This window comes from Passer domesticus, chromosome 1, assembly GCF_036417665.1.
Source record: "Passer domesticus isolate bPasDom1 chromosome 1, bPasDom1.hap1, whole genome shotgun sequence".
Taxonomy (NCBI): Eukaryota; Metazoa; Chordata; class Aves; order Passeriformes; family Passeridae; genus Passer; species Passer domesticus.
Window position 1 is genome coordinate 127,061,080 of NC_087474.1, and position 19,292 is coordinate 127,080,371.

Genomic DNA, 19,292 nt, shown 5'->3' on the forward strand with positions numbered 1-19,292 from the left:
ATCAGGAAAGGCTCCATTAAATTTAATAACTTGTTGAAAGATAAACAAGTGGGATTTCAATTCTTAAAATTAAGCACAGATATAAAAATTTGAGAAACAAACTTCTTACACTACTTAGGTTACCTATCTAATCTGTGCAGACAGAACTTTTTCACAGAACAATAAGAAAAAGAGTAAGAGAAGATAAACCTTTGCCAAAAATATCAAGGCCCAAAACGCACATTTAGTTTCAAAATTCTTTTATTGCAGTTGGATAATAGAGATAAATATCTAAGAGCAAAATCCAGTAAGTCACATTTATTTTCCTTTGGAACAATTCTGCAAACTGGTTTTATGATAAAGAACAAAAAGTTGCACTCCATTTTGGAACATTTTGTTCTTTAAAACTGGTCAGACAGGTGGGAAATATTAAAGTACTACAAATTAAATGAATAATTTTCCACTTCAGCTTCATTTCCCAAACTGAACAAGTCCAAGCAAAAGAAACTATGGCATTTTCTGCTTTGGAGATACATATCAACTGGTAATGCACTTCAAGCTATATTAATTTGATTAAAAAGTTTATCCTTAATAACCTGAGACATCAATCCATGTATAGCTTCTATGGTGGTCTTGCAGCTGAAAAACAAGCATAAATTCAATGTTGGACAAAAACTGAACTGAACTGTCATTTTCCTTGAAGATATCCAGCTGTTTTGGAAGTTCAGGGTGCCCATAACCCCATGAATCTTAAAAACTGTCCAGGAAGGAACAGTCACATACAGCAATTTAGCAATTGTTGCCAATACCTTTTTGTTACTTAAAAGCAAACTAACTATACACACAAATACCAATTCCAGAAAACTTTGTCTTGCAATTTATGACATCTTACATTAACAATAGCAAGTGGGCTCTGTGGTCATCTGAAAAAAAAACAAATCCTTAGGGGAATGGAGCTATCAGCTGATATTATCAATACCTGCAAGGCTCTCACTGCTCTCTACCTTCATCTCCTCTGCCCAAGCCCAGGACAGTAGTGTACAGTAACCATGGTTCCTCTGAGAAACTTTACAGGGAACATTAAAGAAAAGTTTATAGAACAAATCAGTTATTGGTCAAAATATGTAATGTGCAAAACCTTCAGAGCTGAGAGGGTTCCTATTGATCCAGGTTTTCCCCAATGTCTGCCATAGGGCAATACAGAGTCAAAGTAACAAATGAAAACAGACTATACAAATGCAAAAGATTAATCAGGACTGAAGGCATGGAGAATAGGGACAAATTACTATTAGACAGGTAAAGCAATCCTAGGGAAAGCAAGCTGACTTGGAGCACAACTTGGCTAATGCATATGTCCCTTTAGAAAATGCCTTAGAGATGTGCATGGACAGTAACAGAAGTTATCACACAGTCCAGTGTAAGCACCTTGATGCTAATGCTTTACAGCACAGTTTTCCCAAAGCAGGGATGTCTAACAATCCTTTAGTGATCTTTGCAGTCTTACTTCCTCAGAGTAATTTAGGTAACACTAAATTAATTGTCCTGTGTCTGCACAGGTCTTCTACTGTCTTTTCTGTTGGGAAAGATCACTAATTAAAGAAAAACATGCATCTCTAGAAGTGTTACACTCAGTTTTGGGGACTATGGTAGCTTTTGTTGCACAGGAAAGCAGAATTTTTGTCAAAAACAATTCCTTACAATTTATAAACTAACTACTGATGAAGACTAAATAGAAAAGAAAAATGCCTATAACTGCTGCAACAAATAATATAGTAGCATGGTGAGAGAAAGAGCTATTTCTTAGAATAAGTGTAAGCATGTGAGAGTAAGGGGAAAATAAAATGTAGTCAGTATCATGGGACTCCACACAGCAATACAAACTTAACAGCAACTCCATCCTCCTCATGTCTTTAAAGCATTGCTTTTCCATTTCCCTGCAGGAACTGAGAGGTACCACTTAACCTGGCTGCCATGAGCTAGCAACAGCATTAACTCCACTGCAAATGTATTCTGCAATTGAAATAGGCTAAATGAGTATTAATGTTTATAAAGCCAAACCCCCTCCAACTCGATCATGTTTACTAGAAAACTTGTAAGAGCTGTTAGCTTTCCAGAAAAATAAACCAAGGTGTGTCAGGGGGAGAGAATATCAGGAAGCTGTTCAGTTATCAAGATAAAGTGATGGGGAAGAGGGACAGAAAGCCTCATGCAAATGCAAACATCCCAGACTTTGTTCAATTTTTGCACTCTGTTCTAAGGGATTCTACAGAATTGTTTCCTTATTCAATGTAATAACTACATCTTACTCAGAATACTCCTAAGATGCATGCAGATGATGGACCTGAGTTTGTACCATCACATAAAGTGCAGTATTTCTTGGTTTTCAAAGTCTGAAATTTGCCAAATACAATGTGCTTGAGCAATCCAGCTGTATGAGCTGTTAGAAACCATTAACCTCTGTTATAAGATTTTACTTTGAAAAATGGTGACTAACATGATATAGTCTAAGCACACATATAATTCTTAAGACTGTTGGGAAAGAGATGTGAGTATTACTGAGAAGCACCCTGTGTACTTCAAAGCCCAAAATAAACAGAGCTGATCACCAAGAAACGTAAGGAAAACTGAGGGAAAATATTGCAACTTCTTTGAAATAATATTGTACACCTACTGATAAGAAGTTTAGCAAGTATTTGCTGTCAGGCAGGGTAGCTAAATATAAAGGCCAGAATATCTGTAAGCTACTTCTTAAAAACCAAAAACAACAACAAATCCCCAAACTTTTCTTATTTCTTAAAAAAAGATACATTAATTAAGAATTATGAAAAAAAGGAGTTAATAATTTTTACATTAGTAAAAGTGTAAACTGAACTTACTGGACTATTAACTCTAGTTCTTAAAATCACGTTCTACACCATAATTTTACTCACTGTTAGTTTTAACCTGATTAATCATAAAATGTGCTAATTTCTAGCAAAGTTACAATTTTGCATTAGACAGAAAACATTTTTTTTGTTTGCCAGATACTGATGGAATCTTGCAGCATGTTTTTTGTTTAATAAACTAGAGTTAAATTTATTCCAAACCCCCTAAAATTAAAAATTCATTGTAGGTTTAATAGAGGCAAGATTTTCCTTAACTTTCAAAAACAACTAGTGACTTCTGGAGTCTTTAATTTTTTTCTATAACCAAATTCTTATCTCTCATCTTCTCAGGTTACAATTACAGACATGAGAAAAGTTTAAAACAAAATAATACTTTTTACATGAAGAACACATGGATGTGTTATCTTACCTGTCTCTTGTTGCTTTTGCAAGTTTGTCTTCTGACTTCTTGTCATGAGTCTCTAAACCCAGCATGAAACTGCCCCTTCCAAGTTGAGCTTCTGACTGTTCTAATTTTTCAGACAAATCAAAGACTTGGCCAGTGGTATAGTCAGCATTCTTAGGAGAAAGAAAGTAATAAATATTTTGAATTTAAGCTATAAATTCAAGCATTTATACACAAAATAAACCAAATTGAGAAACATTTTTAAAAGTGTAGTGCTGCATATTTGAATCTATATCTGAAATTGAAATTATATAGAACATGAGTGTGGTTATGAGAACAGAAGCTGAACATCTGACAAAAGCTCAATCCCTAAAGCCTGAATTGGGTTCTTTTTATTACTTTCAACCCATGCCTTAAGTTAAGCAGGAGTAAGTAAAACTCAGTTGGTTTTGACCAAGAGAAAAAAACATTGGCTTCTGCAGAGGGAAGGTTCTGATGTTCAGCTGTTACTCTGAAGGTCTATCTGCACTATTTCTGTTGTAACCTAGTTTTACTAGTTCAATTTTTTCTTAAGTGTTTACTTATTAAACACCATTATTCACTGCAGTTCTCTACAGAGATACAAAGTTAAAAAGTATTTAAGACAAAATCTAAGTGTATAGAGAGAACTCAGTAAAATTAAACATGTTATTCCCACCTTCTTCTTTTACAGAGCAGATATGAGGAACATTTCAGTATTTATGGTTAGGAAAACCTTCCCTTCTTGTTATATTGCACAGATTCTTAATGTGGAGTCTGTATCTATCAGTGTTCTATTAAGCATTTCACAGCAGAGGTCCTGGCTTTCAGACTCATGAATGAATCCATGCCCACAGCTGTGGTACTTACAGTGAGCAAACTGGAAGAACTGAGAGTGTTCACCCAGTACTTGTTCCACAACAGCTCAAGCAATTTACGATCCAAAGATGATTTAAAGTACGAGACTTCTAAAGCATAATACCTTTAAAAACAAACATGCAAACAAAATAAGCGTCCATCTAAATATGTCTTGCTTGACTGTCACATCCAAAGTACATGCAACTCAAACAATCCTTATCCATAGCAAATATCTTCAAAAATTCAAAGTACTTAAGGTTACTGCCAGTTCCAATTCTCTGTATGATTTTCCATAAATAATTAATACATATATTTAATACATAATCCCCACACATACTGCTATGTTCTGTTAAATAAGATTGCAAGAGTTTTTTAATTATTCTCTTAACAACCTATTCCATGCTTGGGTTCTGCAACACTGTAATAACTTACAGATGATTGTAGCTTTGCATGTATTGCTTTTAATTTCTTGAGGAACGCCTGATACCAGTAAATGTTAGAAACAGGCAAACAATTTATATCCTACCACACCTTTGAAAGCCTGGCTTTAGTGGTGTTACAAATTAACACTCCCAGTTAATGCAAGAAAAGGAGCTGCACAACACCTGTCCCTACTAAGAAGGGCAGTGGGATCACAGCCTCCCCAGTCCTGCTGATCAATCAACATCTGACCCAACAAGGCATCACTATTTAAAAGTGTTCAGAAATCAGCTGCTAAAGCTTTTAATCAGGTTCATCTTTATCTTTGCAGAGTTCTCCCTTAAAACATCTCTTGATAAATGCCAGTAACACTTTTTTCACAAAAACAAGAGTGCTAAAGCAACAGTGAACTTCAAGATTTGAAACACTACAAGAAATTTACTTTTCCACAGTGAATTACTAACCTAAACAGACACACACACAAAAACAAAGTTAGTAGTTTTTTTGTTACTTACTGTTTACAATGTACACCAAAGTCTTCTATTTTATTGAGTGGAATAGTCTGGTATTCAGAGGGACCTTCATCTGGAGGTTTATAACCCTAAAAATTTAACAAATGGCAAAAAATGACATAGTAATTCTGTGGCTTTTCAAAATGCCTAAACTTTACAAAAAAATTTTCTAGTTTATAAAATTCTAGGGTTTTTTTTGCCTAGAGAAAATGATGTTTTCCCTGGTAGCCTGAAATTTGGAATTTTCCTGGATCTCAGGTTTACATTTGGCTTTACTAGCTGTACTGGTCATTACATCTGTAGGTTTATCAAAAGCAAACTATTGGTCAGAGCTGAGTTTTTTCAAATTAGTAACATGGCAAGCTATTATTAGATAATTTCCTAGATCAATGAAAGGGCAAGCTTCTTCTTAGACAGTATTTCTCTACCTGTTCTTGGAAATTTTGAAAGAAGATTTGAGAAGAGGGAAGAAACATCCCTGGAAATGCCTTAAAGATACCTAAAGCTTTCAGCTGCTTGTTTAGCCAAGGTGGCGCCATTCACAGCTACTGACTAAGCAAGAACTGCCTGCAGTCCACTGTGAGAACTCCCTAAAAATATGCTTCTCGTGTGTATTTTACAGATGTGATTGGGTTTTCAGGTACAGGATTCTTCTCCCTGTTTAAAATTCTCAAAGTATTTATGAAGTGGTTTTGCCCATGGAAGTGAATATTCTCCTGAATCACAAACTGTTCTAAGATCTCTTATGTTTTTGTCAACACAAAAATAATTCCTGGACCTTTCACAAACATTTTTGTTAATTACAAAATTTAATTTTTATTAAACAATTAATTTTGGCAATTGTTTCACTGGATGGCTGTCTGAAGTTCTTGATGAGTCACTCATAACTGGGTATTTAAAAGATATAGCTGAACTTCACTGGATTGAAATTAAATAGCACAGCCAAAGTATACATGAAAGGATGCATTTGGAGATATAGATCTCCAATACTGATGTGATTTCTCAGTTTTAAGCCTAATCCATATTGTTTAATTAACTTTTTAGTATATTAGTTTGTGAAGATTCATAATATTTGAAAAAGTAGATAGTTTTGAACCTTTCTAAAATGAAAAGCAAATTACAACATATTAAACATGCTGTTAACATTTGGTTTTAGGTGTAAAAAATAAACAGAGAAGAACTAACATAAAACAATTCTGATGAATGTTACCTACAACTATATCCACTAAAAACCAGCTATACAGAGCTATGTAATTTTGGGACAGCTCCACAATCTGGACAGTGTAACTGATTTAACACTGCCAAACTCTATGAAAACCAAACTAGAAGTCAACCTTTATCAATGTCATCCAATATCCAAAGGCATGCAGTTACCAGTGTATGGGCACATCTTCCTTTGGAATGAACATTCAGTACAGCACTGCAGACCAAACTCAGACAGTAATTTAAATACAGTTCAGCATTCACACACTAGATAATTTTAGATAATTTTAGCTATTTACCTTAGGATATGTCCTAAAAGCTCCAAGATTTACTTTTCCTGCAGATATTGTTCTTGTTGGATCAATCTGTAGAAATACAGGTAATACTCATTACATACATTTTATTATTTATTACAGGCTTAAATTAAGTTTATAGCAATTTTATTTCAGAAATGTAATTCATGCAAATTGTATTAGTTCTGTCATAAACAATACTTTTTCTGCTGGTATGAGACTCTCTAAAAAGATGGGAGTATCAATAGCCTTCACTGAATGATTTTTTCAAGCTAATTTTCCTTAGTTTCCCAATACTTAAAAATCCCTTATGCTTAATAACTATACAGTGAAACAATGCAGTGAAAATGGTCCAGGCAAGCAACACTACTGGTTTGCCCAGTATGTGGCCAGCAAAGCAGAAGCAGTGGCACCAGTTTAAAGTGTGGATCTAACACCTCCATCATACAAAGTACACGCTGCTAAAATGCTAGGAGACAGAAATCCCAAAATGATTCCCCTCAGCACGATTTGCTGTGCAGGGTTATCTATCACCCACCAGCCAGTACTTACAACCACTGCCACGAAGGGCTCCTGAAACTGCTGGTTCAGCATCTGGGTGCTGACGTCGATGCCCGAGAGCCAGCAGCCGTAGCCGGGGTGACTGTGGTACCAGCCGATGGCATTTTCCAGGCGTCCCACCTAAGGAAGAGCGGGGAAGGGAAACAGCTCCAGCGTTCAGCTCCATTCCCAAAGCACCGGCTGCCCTCCAGCGGCGCTTCCAGCACGCTGCAAGGCGCGGCAGGATAAACGGGAATTTCCACTCGGGATGAAAAATATTCCCTAGAAGCCGAATGAGCAGCACTGGCATTCTCTGCTACAGCTGCTGCCACAGAACAAAGGCCTGCAGGGAGCCTGGAGCTCCTTTTTCAGTCACAGCTGGAGTACAGGAGAGGTTCCACACAGCTGGATGGTGAGCTGCAGCTGCTCAGCACGGCTGAGAAATTTCTTAGCACTATAACACAAGTATATCTAACCTCATATAATGTAGGGAACATCAGTAGAGAATTAATTTTTTAGTATGGTAACATATCTCACAGGCATATACTGTTAGACTAGTGGTAGGTTTAAAAAAATAACTTCAAAGGTACGCTTTCAAACACCAGAAGTGACAGAAATTATTGCCTGGAGACAGGTTTAAAAGCCAAAAAAAGAATTTTGGACAACTTTTTCTCAGATAAAACCTCAAAATAGGAGTTTCCAAATAATATGCCTGGCTATCTCTAAAAATGCTGGAAGAGAAAAGAGCAAAGCCAAAAAAACCCCAGGAGAATAAACACCCATTGAACCAAATTTTTGTAATCCTCTCTAAGGAATTGTTTACTGGCTGCTCCAGTAGTGATGAGACAGAACATACTTACTGCCTACCTTAGTTTTTAACTGGTGAAGAATATTCATATTTTCTTTACAACTCCCATGAGAAAGACCAACAAAACACTAAGGAACGTGTGGTCTTTTTCAAAGCCAAATGGGACATTTGAACTACATTAAGACTAGATCCTGTCCATGGAAAATCAACTAACTGAAACAGCAGCATCTATAAAGCACTTATATACGGGGATACATTAACTAGCACCTAATGATAAAAAGAGCTGTTCCAGGAACAAGTGCTTGCCAAAATCAAATGTGGAACAGCCAGCATGAAAACTCTGCCAGAGCACCAGGAAAGCAGAGTTATTTTATTTGCACACAAGTTCATTTTCAAAATTGTGAAACTGACTACAGACAAAACTGAACAACATAAACAATGGGAAAATAAACATTTCCTGTCACATAAGAACTCCTACAGAAACCTGGACTGTTTTAAACGTAAGACAAGCTGTTTACAATTTTATGCTATATACTTACCACTGTGAAATTCAGTATTCTACCTAAGAATGGGATTCTATGAATATATCTGTATTCAAAGATAGCATGACTGTATCTTTAGGCAAAGACATCTCTTCAAGTTACCTACTTTTTGCAACAAGAGTATTAGCATCACAACATTGTTTTCAGAGAAAACAAACTAGATTAAATTAATTATTTCTGTATTTTCTCACAGGGATGAATTATTTTAAAAAGTCCCAGAACATAAATATTTCTGCATTATGTTTACTCTTTGCTGATGTTATGATTCAGCCTAATGCACATCCATGTCAATATCTTCAACTCTTTGTAAGGATATGAAAGTTCAACTCTCCAAAATCCACTTAGTATGTAAGGGGCTTCTAATTTTAGCTGGTTTAAAAGTCAGTGGGTCAACTGGGTATCAAAACTCTTTGAGACTGGAGAGTTAAAGTTATTTTAACTCTTATTTTTAGTATAGACTTGTCCTGTATTGGAAGAAGCACATCAGCAAGTGCTCTGATGTGCTGTGCTGGTTTCCACATCAGCCACAGAGCCAAGCTGTGTTTCTGTTATCCTTCTGCACATGAGAATTTCACTGTATAATCAGCTTTAACATGATGTGGATTTCTGAACAGAAAGTGACAAAGATGAGAAACAGACAAGCAAGCTGAAAATGTGAATTTCCAAATGATAAATATGAATAATTAAGTTTCACTGAAACTTACTTATCCCTTCATTGGCCTCTTCTTCACAAATATGTGTTTTTAAATAGAAAGAGCAACATACTATACAGTAAGACCTCAGAAAAAGGTAAGAATAAATGTCATAATTCTGATCTACAAATACTAAGTATGTCCAATGCAGGCAGATATTTAATTTTACATACTGTTTTTAGAAAGAAGTATCAGTCATTTTAGAAACACACTCTCTCACACAGCCAGCAGCCTCAGCCACAGAAACACTTCCTCAGCAATGAAAATAATTTACACAAAGGGAAGGAGAATGCACTACTTTTCACAGAATCATTAGGTTGGAAAAGACCTCCAAGATGGTCAGGGAAATATGTATGTGAAAATGTTTACAGAGGCATTTGTTCCGTGTTTACAGAGACATGCGTTCCGTGCTGCTGACATAGTTCTTACGGTTATGTTAGAGGAGAGACAGAACAACGGGGCAGGCACTTCATCGCCGGGGGAGGGAGGAGGCCAGGACCGCCCCAGGTGTGTACAGGACCTCACGGGGAGGTCACACACCCCGTGCCGCCGCTCCTTACCTGCTTGGCGTTCTCGATGTAGGCGGCCATGTACTCGTAGGCGGCGGCCTGCGCGTTGACGCGGGTCTCGGTGCCCTCCACGGGCAGGGCGAAGCTGTCCATGATGATCATGGTCTCCCCGTCCACCTTGCCCAGCATGAGCCCCATCACCTCCAGATTGCCGCCGGACCTGGCGTGCATCACCATCTTCAGCAGCGCCAGCGCCGAGATCTTGCAGTACTTGAAGTAATGGTGGCTGCGACAGCGCAGAGGCCGCGGAAGGGAAGGCAGAGCCGTCAGATCCCGCCGGTCCTCACCGCCCACAGCGCCCGCCCGCTCCGCCGCCCCGCTCCCACTCACTCCTTGGTCCAGGGCTTGGCCGCCAGGATCTCCTGCTGCTGCTTGCGGTCGTACTTGTAGATCTCGTCGATGCTCTGCGCCTCCTGCATATTGTTCGCCAGCTCCCAGGTCTTCTGCGCCATCCCGCTCCCGGAGGCGCCGCTCCCCGCCGCCGCCATGGCCCCGCTCGCGGCGCCGCTCCGCCGCACCGGGCCGCCGGCGGAACCAAGCGCGGCGCGGGGTGCGCGGGGTGCGCACGCACGGTGGTACGGTCCGCGCAGGCCCGGCGCGGGCGGCGCTGCGCCCCCAGCGGCCGCGCCCGGCTCTGCACGCGGCCGGGCCCGAGGCGCTCGCCCCGTGAGGCGGCGCCGCGGAAACCCGACCCCGGCCGGGCCGGGGCTGTCTCACTGTTTATCCGTTTGTTTATTTTCTCGTGCTTTTAAAATTACTGTGACCAGTCCGGGACTACTGAGTACGAGAGAGACACGGAACATCTGGAGCGGGTCCAGCAACACAGATGTGTAAAGGACGGGAGCATCTCTTCCACGAGGAAAGGCTGAGGGAACTGGGCCTGCTCCGCCTCGAGAAGGAGACGACTGAGAGGGGCCCTTATCAATGTACGTAAGTGCCTGAAGTGGGAGGCGTCAAGAGGATGGAGCCAGGCTCTGCTGGGAGGTGCCAAGCAACGGGACAAGAGGCAAGAAAACTGATGCACAGGAAATTCCCTCCGAAGATGAGGAAGAACTGCTTTCCCGTGCAGGTGATCGACCACAGATTGCCCAGAAAGGTTGTGGAGTCTCCCTCCCTGGCGATGCTCGAGAGCCGTCTGGATGCAGTCCCGTGCCATGCTCTAGGCTGGCCGCGCTGGGCAGGCAGGCTGCTCCGGCTGACCCGCTGCGCTCCCTTCTGACCCGCCCCACTCCGGGACGCTGCAGCCCGCCCGCCGCTGCCTTTCCCCGCCCGGGAGGCGGTGGCGGCCGGGTCGCGCCGCCCTCCGGGGCAGCGGGGGGCGCTGCGCGGCTCCGCCCGCCGGGTTCCGGGCCGGCAGGAACGCGCGGGGCGCCGACGGAGCCGGGGCCGCGGGGCCGGTGAGCGGGCGGCGGGGGCGGCGCGGCGCTCGGGGCCTCTCCTCGCCGCCCCGCCGGGCGGCCCCATCGCCCGCATCGCTCACAGCCCGGAGCGGGCGGCGGCGGGAGCGAGGGGGGCTCGCTGGGCAGCGGGACGGGCTCCGGAGCGGGACGGGGCGGGGGCGCGCCCGGGGCGCACCGCCGGGTCTGGGGGTCCCCGCGGGGCTCGGCTCGGCTCGGCTCGGCTGGGCTCGGCCCGGCTCGGCCGGGCTGGTCCCGGCCCTGCGGAGGGGCCGCTTGTTGTGCGGCCGTTGCCTGACAACGGCGCCGCGATCGGAAAGGGGCCGAGCCCCGGGTGCGCGTCCCCGCCCCGCCGCTGCTCCCCGGGGCGGCGGAGCCTCGGGAGCGCCCCGGAGGCGCTGCCCGGGAGGGAGGGAGGGAGCGGGGCCGGGAGGCGGGCGCTGCAGGCCGGGGGAGAGGCGCTTCCCCGAGCCGCCGCTTTTGGAGAAATAAACCTGATCTCCTGGGTCTGAAAGCTTTTCGAAATTAGCGTCTTTTTGGATCAAATGACGTGCTTTGAAAAAATAGATAAGCCCTGTAGTGGAGGGAGAGTAACTCGCGGAACTTGTTGCTTGGTTGTTCGGAGGATAGGTTGCCTTCTCAGTTGCGAAAAAGTCGCGTTGCTTTAGTCAAGAATTTATTATTTGTGAACGGCCAGACCCTGGAATCTGTGCTTTTTTAGCAATGAATTTGAAAAAAAAGTCCAGGGAGCGCGTCTCTGGCAGCAGTAGCTCATTCTAAGTGCCATTCACAAGGGTACAGAAGCAGTCAGTGCTGATTCCTTAGGAAGTTTGGGTTAAACTTTAAACAATGTTTCTTAATGACACAATTAGTGGCCGTGTAACTTGTAAGTACAATTACTAAACGTGGCATATAGTTGCTCTTTCAAAGCATTTCCCTCCTTGCCACCCGTGCTGCAGTTCACGTGGATGGGAATTGCCATTTTGCCAGTGATCCTGATGATATTTCAGTATTGTGGTGGCAAGAAGAGACGAAATCTGCTTGCACATGCTGATTTTTAAATTTTGCGCGTTTTCCTGAACAGTTGGGAGGGGAAGGGAAAGATTAAAATGGAATGCAGTAAACATTGCTTCAGGTGTTAAAGTAGCTACTCAGTATGTAGGTAAATAAAGTACCTTGAATAGAGAGACATACATTGTTAACTCTTTTTGGGCATAGATCCAGTAAAAATCTCATGTTCAGACTTGACTTTTTGTTCTTGAATATCTGTATGCTTTCTATTGCTTGGTGTGTTTGCTTAAGTTGAAGTCTGCCTAGGTGACTCTAATTACCCAGAGATGCCTTTGTGAAAACTCTGAATAAGGAAAAGAGGCTATGAAAGTCTAAAATCTTCTTGAAAGAAAAAAATATGTAAAAATATTTTAATGGGACATTTTCAGGTAGTACCTGAATATATAGCTGCAATATGTTTAATGGAAATTTTACTTTGAATAATGCGTTGTTTTGGGAATGCAAATTATCCAAGATTTAAAGTTGCAAGAGCTAAAGAAAGGCTGATAGCTATGTCCCATCGACATTTTTTAGAAATACCATTTACAAAATACTCTGTTTTCCAAAAAGCTAGAAAAATATGCTTACACCTCATGATTTTGAGGGCATATGGATAGATTTTTAAATGTTTACAGCTCATTCTGACTTTCCCTTTGCACTGTGTACATGCCCATGAAGCAATATCTCCCAGCTTGGTTTTGAATCGGCTGTTTTACTAGAAATTGCAAGGATCTGGAAATGCACAAAAAGAATTCAAATGCATTGCTAAGCTGAGAATAAATGGTTTTGTTCTGAATTGGTGTTACAGTGCCAGGCTGTGCCTCAGTGTGGTTGTGCAGCCATGGGAAGCCAGTGTGGAGTTGCCAGTTCCCTGTGAGCTCGGTGCTGTCACCTCCAAGGTAGTTCACTGCACGCCTGGGGGCCGTGGTAGCCCTCTTCTCAGATTAGAAATGTGTTCTTTCTTAATTTTTATTGTGATTAGTCATGATCTCTTCACATGGTACAGTAGATGATAAAATTGACTAATATTCAGTGTGATATTTGCTTACGTGCTGGTATATTTTTGGAAATTAACAGTGTATGCTTCACATTGAAGTTATCACTCTTTTTGCTTAGAATAACTTAGAAATTCTTCTTTTTTGGTATAATATATTCTTTTTGCTTATCTCATAAAGCTTGCACTCATGCATATTTTAAGAAGATCAGCTCAAGTTAGAAGGGTGTTAAGACATAAAATGTCTAGATATTTCTAAGAAGGTATATTTGGCTACGCTTCCAGGAAATTGTGTGTATTAAAGGTGTGCTGAATCAACAGTCCTGTAGCATTAGTCAGCTTAGTGTTCTTCAAGGCCTGGAGATGCCAGCTTTCTTCAAACCAGTTGAATTTTCTGTGTAGTTAAACTCTAACTGTTTTGTCTTTGGTTTTAAATTTATTATGTTGCTCTTTTGAGCAATATGATAGGAGTGCAGAATGCTGGAATGTTCATTGTGTTCCTCATGCTAGTTAGAAAATACACTGCAAAGACTCTTTTCCTTATGTCAGCTCTTAGAGTAAGTTTGGTACCATTCCCATACAGTGATTTGGAAACACTGCTGGAGGTTATAAATGTTGTAAATATTGTTGTAAATAGAGATAGGAAATACAGGCTGGTGTAAATAGGGATAGGAAATATAGATGTTACTGTTGTGAGCTTTTGGAAAGGCTTCTCACAGTGCCTCCTACATGTGGTAATTTTCCTCTTGATGACTGTGCAGCACTGGGTAGGTGATGAGACCAACTTATAAATTTTTTTAGTATGACAAGTTGTTTCACCCTTTCAGAACAGTTTTTTCATTATGTTATGTAACCTAATAGGCTAAATAAAATTTACCATGCCTGGAAACTTATCCTCTTCCAGATTTCTTTTATCCTTTATTGGTGTGTAAAACTAATGAGATTAAAGATTTAGGACAAATCAGATGGGGAGATTTATTTTTGGCATTGATTGTCCTGTATTACCACTAGGAATTATAAATGGGTTGGCCTAGTTCTGCCTCCTTTGTAATAATATTATAATTTTATATTATGAATCAAAAAAGAGAAAAAGTTTAAAGGAGTACATTCTAAGGAATAGATCAAGCAAATGTGTTCTGTAAATTCAGTTAACATGCACTTACTTCACTTTATCTTACAGAATTTGTGCATTTTTTATTTCCAATTTGCTTCTACTGAAAATTTATCCCAGTCTCTCTGGACACATTATTTTTATGTTTACGTGTGTGTCACCTTATTATCTTTGAGGTTTTTTTGTTGCTGTTTTTTTAAAGTTCTTCAATCCTCTTCCTGAAACTGTTTTCTAATATACCTTTATCATTGGCCTCTTGTTTACTTCATACAATCACATAGAGATACTGAATTAGCCTCAAAAAACCTGCTGTCTTAATTTAGATACTGGATGGGATGGGATTTTTCAGGAACCTGCATAAGCAATCCTTTTGCTTAAGCTACGTGGAGTGATTTGAGGGTCATAATTTTCTTAGCAATTTCTTCTCATGATAGTAAGTTAGGCACAGAATTAATTGTGTGATTTGGTCCTTATTTTAGACTGTACATGTATTTTGCACTTTGTATGTTTTTCTAATGATTCCTTCATCCCATGTTTACTTTTCTGTGTTTTCTAATTTTGATTTTATAGCTCACTAGGAGTAAGCTTGTGCTGGTGTGTAGTGAAGGGTCATTGGTAGACTTGCAGTTAAAGCAAACAACCCCCAGATACTTCAACCATGTTAGGAAAAAAAGATTAGAGAAGTATCTTCAGTCTTGTAATCTGGAATTTTTGAATTTTCTCTCTGGTGAGACATCAAGTAGTCTCCTCCATGGATGGGTTTCCAAGTCAGTTGTTTTGTTGACCCAGCAAATATCTTAAGGCTCATAGTTCTGAGGGAGAAATTGGAGTTTTTTTTTAACTGCTGTCTTAAGCAACAGTAATTGAGCTTTATATTTTTGAGGTTCTCATGTAAATGCCATGTTCTACATCTCTTCTGTAACCTAGAAATGATGGCGGATGATTTAGAAAAATTTATTGAAGACCAGAAGGCCAAGTTGGCACAAGATAAGGCAGAACTTGAAAATGATCCACCTTACATGGAAATGAGGGTAAGAGTATTAAAAAGCTTTCCTGAATTTAAATACTTCTGTTGCCAAAGTCTTGACTAAAGCTTGTTCTTACTGTGCTCTTAAAACTGTATTTGTTGGTAAAGAATATATTAAAGATTTATCTATTCAAAGCAATTTCCAACTTGAGTACTTCATATCTTTATGTGGATTTTTAAAAATCTGTTTGCCACCAAGCATACACAGTGAGATTTGTGTTTTGCAAGTGAGAAAAGTTTTGTACATGGCTTTTATTACTCCTTCACCCTCCTTAGGGAAGCTGATTAGCAGGGATCTGTCCTCTGCCCACTCCAGAGCTTGGATGTTGGAGTGGGAATGGAAGGTATAAATATCCTCAAAATTTCTGTTCCAAAATCTATGAAATATAAAAGGCAAATAACAAAACAATCTCTTCTTATCACAGCTTTCCTGTTAGCAATTTTAATGTATTAATCCAGCATTACTTTCAATCTCTCTGTTCTCCAGTGCTAATAATTACATTACTAATGTGTGGTGCAATAAGGCATTTTGTTTTGTTTTCAGAATAAGGAATCAGAGAAGCTTTCTGAAACTAGCAAGATGTTAATCTCCATGGCTAAAGAAAATATACCTCCAAATAGTCAACAGAACTACCCTTCAGGTATAGTATATTCTTTAATTATGTCTTCTGGAGTTAAGTAGCATTTAATTACCTTTGACAATTTTTGGAAGGGTATTACTGCTTTGTATCATTAATCATTAGGATGATCATTGTAATTCAAGTGCATAATAATTCTTCAGTCTTCCAAGTCTTGGCATTGTATGCAATTTTTTTTTTGTAGTTAGGCTTTTTTTTTTTTTTCTGGCAGGAAAATATGCCAAAAGCTGTCTCTTTCTTCTTGCAAGGTAGTGCCATTAAAAATACTCCAAATGAACCAAAAAACTTTCTTGACAGTCCTTCATAAGTGATGTGTCCTTTCCTGTTGTATTTGGGTGGAGCAAAATCTTTGAAAGTCCATTTTTCATCTAGAATTTACTGCAAAAGAGTACATTCCAGGGAAGCAGGGCCTCTTTCTTTCAGCCTCCTAAGAGTTCTAGTCCAATTTGGCTAAGATGCACACGGTTAAACTAATTTTTGTTTTAAACAGTGTCTTTCAGGCAGTTTAAACTGTTTCTATTTCTTTTGTAATTTTGTTTCAATATAGTTACTCATTGTGCAAGGAAATCTTAACCGGGTGAAATGGTTGGATTTATTTTGATAAGGCTACCAGCTTAATATCTGTTTACTTTATGTATTGTCATTTTTCTTCTTTTCTCTGTGTTCTTTGTGACATTTGATTGAAAATGTGTGATAGTGTTCTTTTCTTCATTTTCCTTACTTGTCCTACCATCTCCCTTCTGCAGGCACTACTGGTTTTTCTTAGCTACACTTGTGTAGCTCAGGTTGGTTCTGAGAGCTTTAGAGCTTTTCTGTGTCCTATTTCTTGTTGATAATTAACTCTTTTCTTTCATGTGTAGACACTTTGGGTTAGTACCTCTTAAATTTTCATACTGTGCCTACTGTAATTCTGGTGTAATTCTGCAGCTTCCAGTGGGATGAAGCTTGAGCTTGTGAATCTGTGGGTCTGAACTGGTCTTAGCTGCTTAAGTAAAAACATGGTTTTTATAGGGATGTTGTATAAATAGAACTTCCAGCCATCAGCAAGGCAAACTCCTGAAAGACCTTCAGAGGAAAACTTCACTTAAAAGTACTTGAAATGCGTATTGCTTGCCTCCAGAAGTGATAATGGATAAACTTGGTTAGAGGGCAGCATTTGAATAAGTATCTATCACATATTTTTGGCAGTTTTATTTGGTTCAGCAGGTTATTCCTGGTGTTGATAATTCTTTTCTTGACTGAAGAAATATATGATACAGAAAACACAACACAAAAGATAGTGTCCCACTGGCTGAGGCAAACAATTAAGCTTTATTAATATTAAAATAGTTTTATTTGTTGTTGGAGAGCTATAATTGCATGTTGTGTTTGTTACTGTACATTTTAACTGTTGACACCTGAATATGCTAACACAATGAACTATTACAGATGAGGGCATTCAGGTGCTCTTAAATTAAAAGAAAAAGTAGGGGTTGCCATGTTGTGGTTTAACTCCAGCTGGCAACTGCGCACAGCATTCACTCACTCTGCACCAACAGGGTGGGGGCAGAGAACTGGAAGAGTGAAAGTGAAAAAACTCATGGGCTGAAATAAAAAATAGTTTAATAATTGAAAAAAGAAAATAATGTAACAAAGGGAAAGAAGTAGAACTCAAGAATGACAAGTAATGCAAACATGAAACAATTGCTCATCACCAACTGATGCCCAGGTCATTGAGCAGCAGATCCCACCAACCTCCCTCCTAGTCTTGCTGCTGAGCATGATGCCATATGGAGTGGAATGGAATGTCCCTATGCTCTGGGCTCAGCTGTCCCAGCCATGTCCCCTCCCAGCTCCTTGTGCATCCCCTCGTTGGCAGATGAGAAGCAGGAAGTGTGAGTGAGCAGTAACTGTGTTATCCCTGTGTTATCAACACTGCTTTTTCCATAAATCTCAAACAATTCCAAAACACAGCCCCATTCCAGCCTCATACCAGATCTATGAAGAAAATTACCTATCCCAGCCAAACCCAGCACTTTTTTAAATAATCATTTGGGTGCTGAAATGGATGGTTGCTGATATTACTGGCTTGCCCTGCTTTAAAGCACTGTAATTTCCTGTGGATTAAATCAGATGGGACTTGTTCCTTGGTAGCAGTGAAGTATATTTTATAGTTCTAGCAGTAATGTTGAGACTCAGACTGAATAAAGTTGCAGTTATTTCTCAACATTACATATGTGGAAATGTTTTTGTAAAAATGCATTTAAAATCATAACATTAAAAAAAATTATCAGTGTGATTATTTGTGGTTAATAGAATGTGAAATAGCAAATAGATACAACAAATACAGAATAAACAAAAGTAAAAAAACAGTTTAAAAAAAGGTATATGTCTTATTCTGTCAGAAGAATTCAGAAAAAGTTTGTATGAAATCAGGTTAACTGGAGTGATTTTCCTCTGCAAGGCTCTCTCAGAGTCAGTTTTTGAAATGGGTTGTTTTCAAATATCCCGCAGATCACTACCCATAATTTTTATCTCAGTGCTTTTATGGTGGCCAAAAAAAGTTATTTCTAACAAAATTAATTTTAAACCTTTTGTTTGAACACTTCACATATTTGAATCAATGCACTGGATTCTCACTCCTTTTCTCGATTTTTTTTTGGTACTGAATTTCAGTGCCATCTGTGAAATTACTGAATTAATCTTTCCTCCAACTTGTTAGTTGCTTTTTGTCTTTTTCTTGGTCTTCTAGAATTAATTCAATGGTAATTAGGCATAAAATAAAAGGCAAGAGCAAAGCTGAAGCAAACTATTTCTTCTTCTGTACTCTATTCTGCTTTATAACACCTTTTCTGAAGTTTGAAATGGTGCATTATTTTCTTAAATGGAACTCACACTTACCTTATGTGCAAAACTAGGAGAAAAGAAACTTGCAGAAGCTCTCGTGCTGAGTTGGGTTGATGGTTGGACTCTGCAAGCTGTTTCAGATTAGCATAGGAGATATTAAATCAGGTATTGGGTCCTTTGGTTCTGAATACCAGGCTGACTCCTGTTTGCCACTTCTTCCCTGTCACACTGTTTTCCTGGCTCATGAGGATAGAACAAATCAGAATATTTCTTGAACCAGGCCAAACAAACTACACTACAATAAATAAGAATAAGTCTTGAATTTCTTCTCTTCCCTTTTACTCATTGCTACTAATTGTGAATAGATCATGAGATGTAGAAATGCTTTTAGAGAAACAATACGAAATAATAATAGTACACACACTCACTCCCAGTTGTAATCTTTGTCATTAGTTTTGTAATTTTGTGGAATTCACTACTCTTTGGAGAGTGGTTGAAAGTGACTGCAAAGATGGGCTGCTGGTGTAGAGGATGTTTAATATAAA

The 19,292-nt window shown here is 39.7% G+C and overlaps 2 protein-coding genes across 14 annotated transcripts in view; one reads left to right on the forward strand and one right to left on the reverse strand.

Moving 5' to 3' along the window:
- Positions 1-222: 222 nt before the first annotated feature.
- On the reverse strand, positions 223-10,316 carry COPS5 (COP9 signalosome subunit 5). 2 transcript variants are annotated; one of them, XM_064388464.1, is made up of 8 exons: positions 10,035-10,316; positions 9,696-9,930; positions 7,106-7,234; positions 6,560-6,625; positions 5,061-5,146; positions 4,138-4,249; positions 3,274-3,422; positions 223-618 (listed from the first exon to the last, which is right to left on the reverse strand). In XM_064388464.1, exons 1-8 carry the CDS (start codon positions 10,190-10,192, stop codon positions 534-536), a joined length of 1,020 nt encoding a protein of 339 aa, XP_064244534.1. In that variant the 5' UTR covers positions 10,193-10,316; the 3' UTR covers positions 223-533. The 2 variants fall into 2 exon arrangements, with proteins under 2 accessions (XP_064244534.1, XP_064244543.1); XM_064388473.1 differs by lacking the exon at positions 223-618 and adding an exon at positions 629-1,045 and having other exon boundaries at positions 10,035-10,267.
- Positions 10,317-10,366: 50 nt separating this feature from the next.
- Positions 10,367-19,292, forward strand: part of CSPP1 (centrosome and spindle pole associated protein 1) — a 61,585-nt gene continuing 52,659 nt past the window's right edge. For 5 of the 12 annotated variants that reach the window (XM_064388351.1, XM_064388383.1, XM_064388401.1 and 2 more), the window contains exons 1-3: positions 10,368-10,773; positions 15,184-15,287; positions 15,828-15,924. In XM_064388351.1, coding sequence (XP_064244421.1) covers positions 15,186-15,287; positions 15,828-15,924 — 199 coding nt within the window. In that variant the 5' untranslated portion in view covers positions 10,368-10,773; positions 15,184-15,185. Of the gene's footprint in view, positions 10,801-11,030; positions 11,102-11,412; positions 11,436-13,144; positions 13,913-15,183; positions 15,288-15,827; positions 15,925-19,292 lie in introns of those variants that run through there. The other 7 variants (XM_064388410.1, XM_064388397.1, XM_064388437.1 and 4 more) reach the window with 5 other exon arrangements.

Excerpts from the sequence above, each read along its gene's own strand:
- COPS5 (XM_064388464.1), bottom strand. The coding sequence starts at position 10,192 with ATGGCGGCGGCGGGGAGCGGCGCCTCCGGGAGCGGGATGGCGCAGAAG. Across the intron at positions 7,235-9,695 it reads ACATCGAGAACGCCAAGCAG|GTGGGACGCCTGGAAAATGC; the intron begins GTAAGGAGCGGC and ends GCTCTTCCTTAG. Across the intron at positions 4,250-5,060 it reads TTTGGTGTACATTGTAAACA|GTATTATGCTTTAGAAGTCT; the intron begins GTAAGTAACAAA and ends TTGTTTTTAAAG.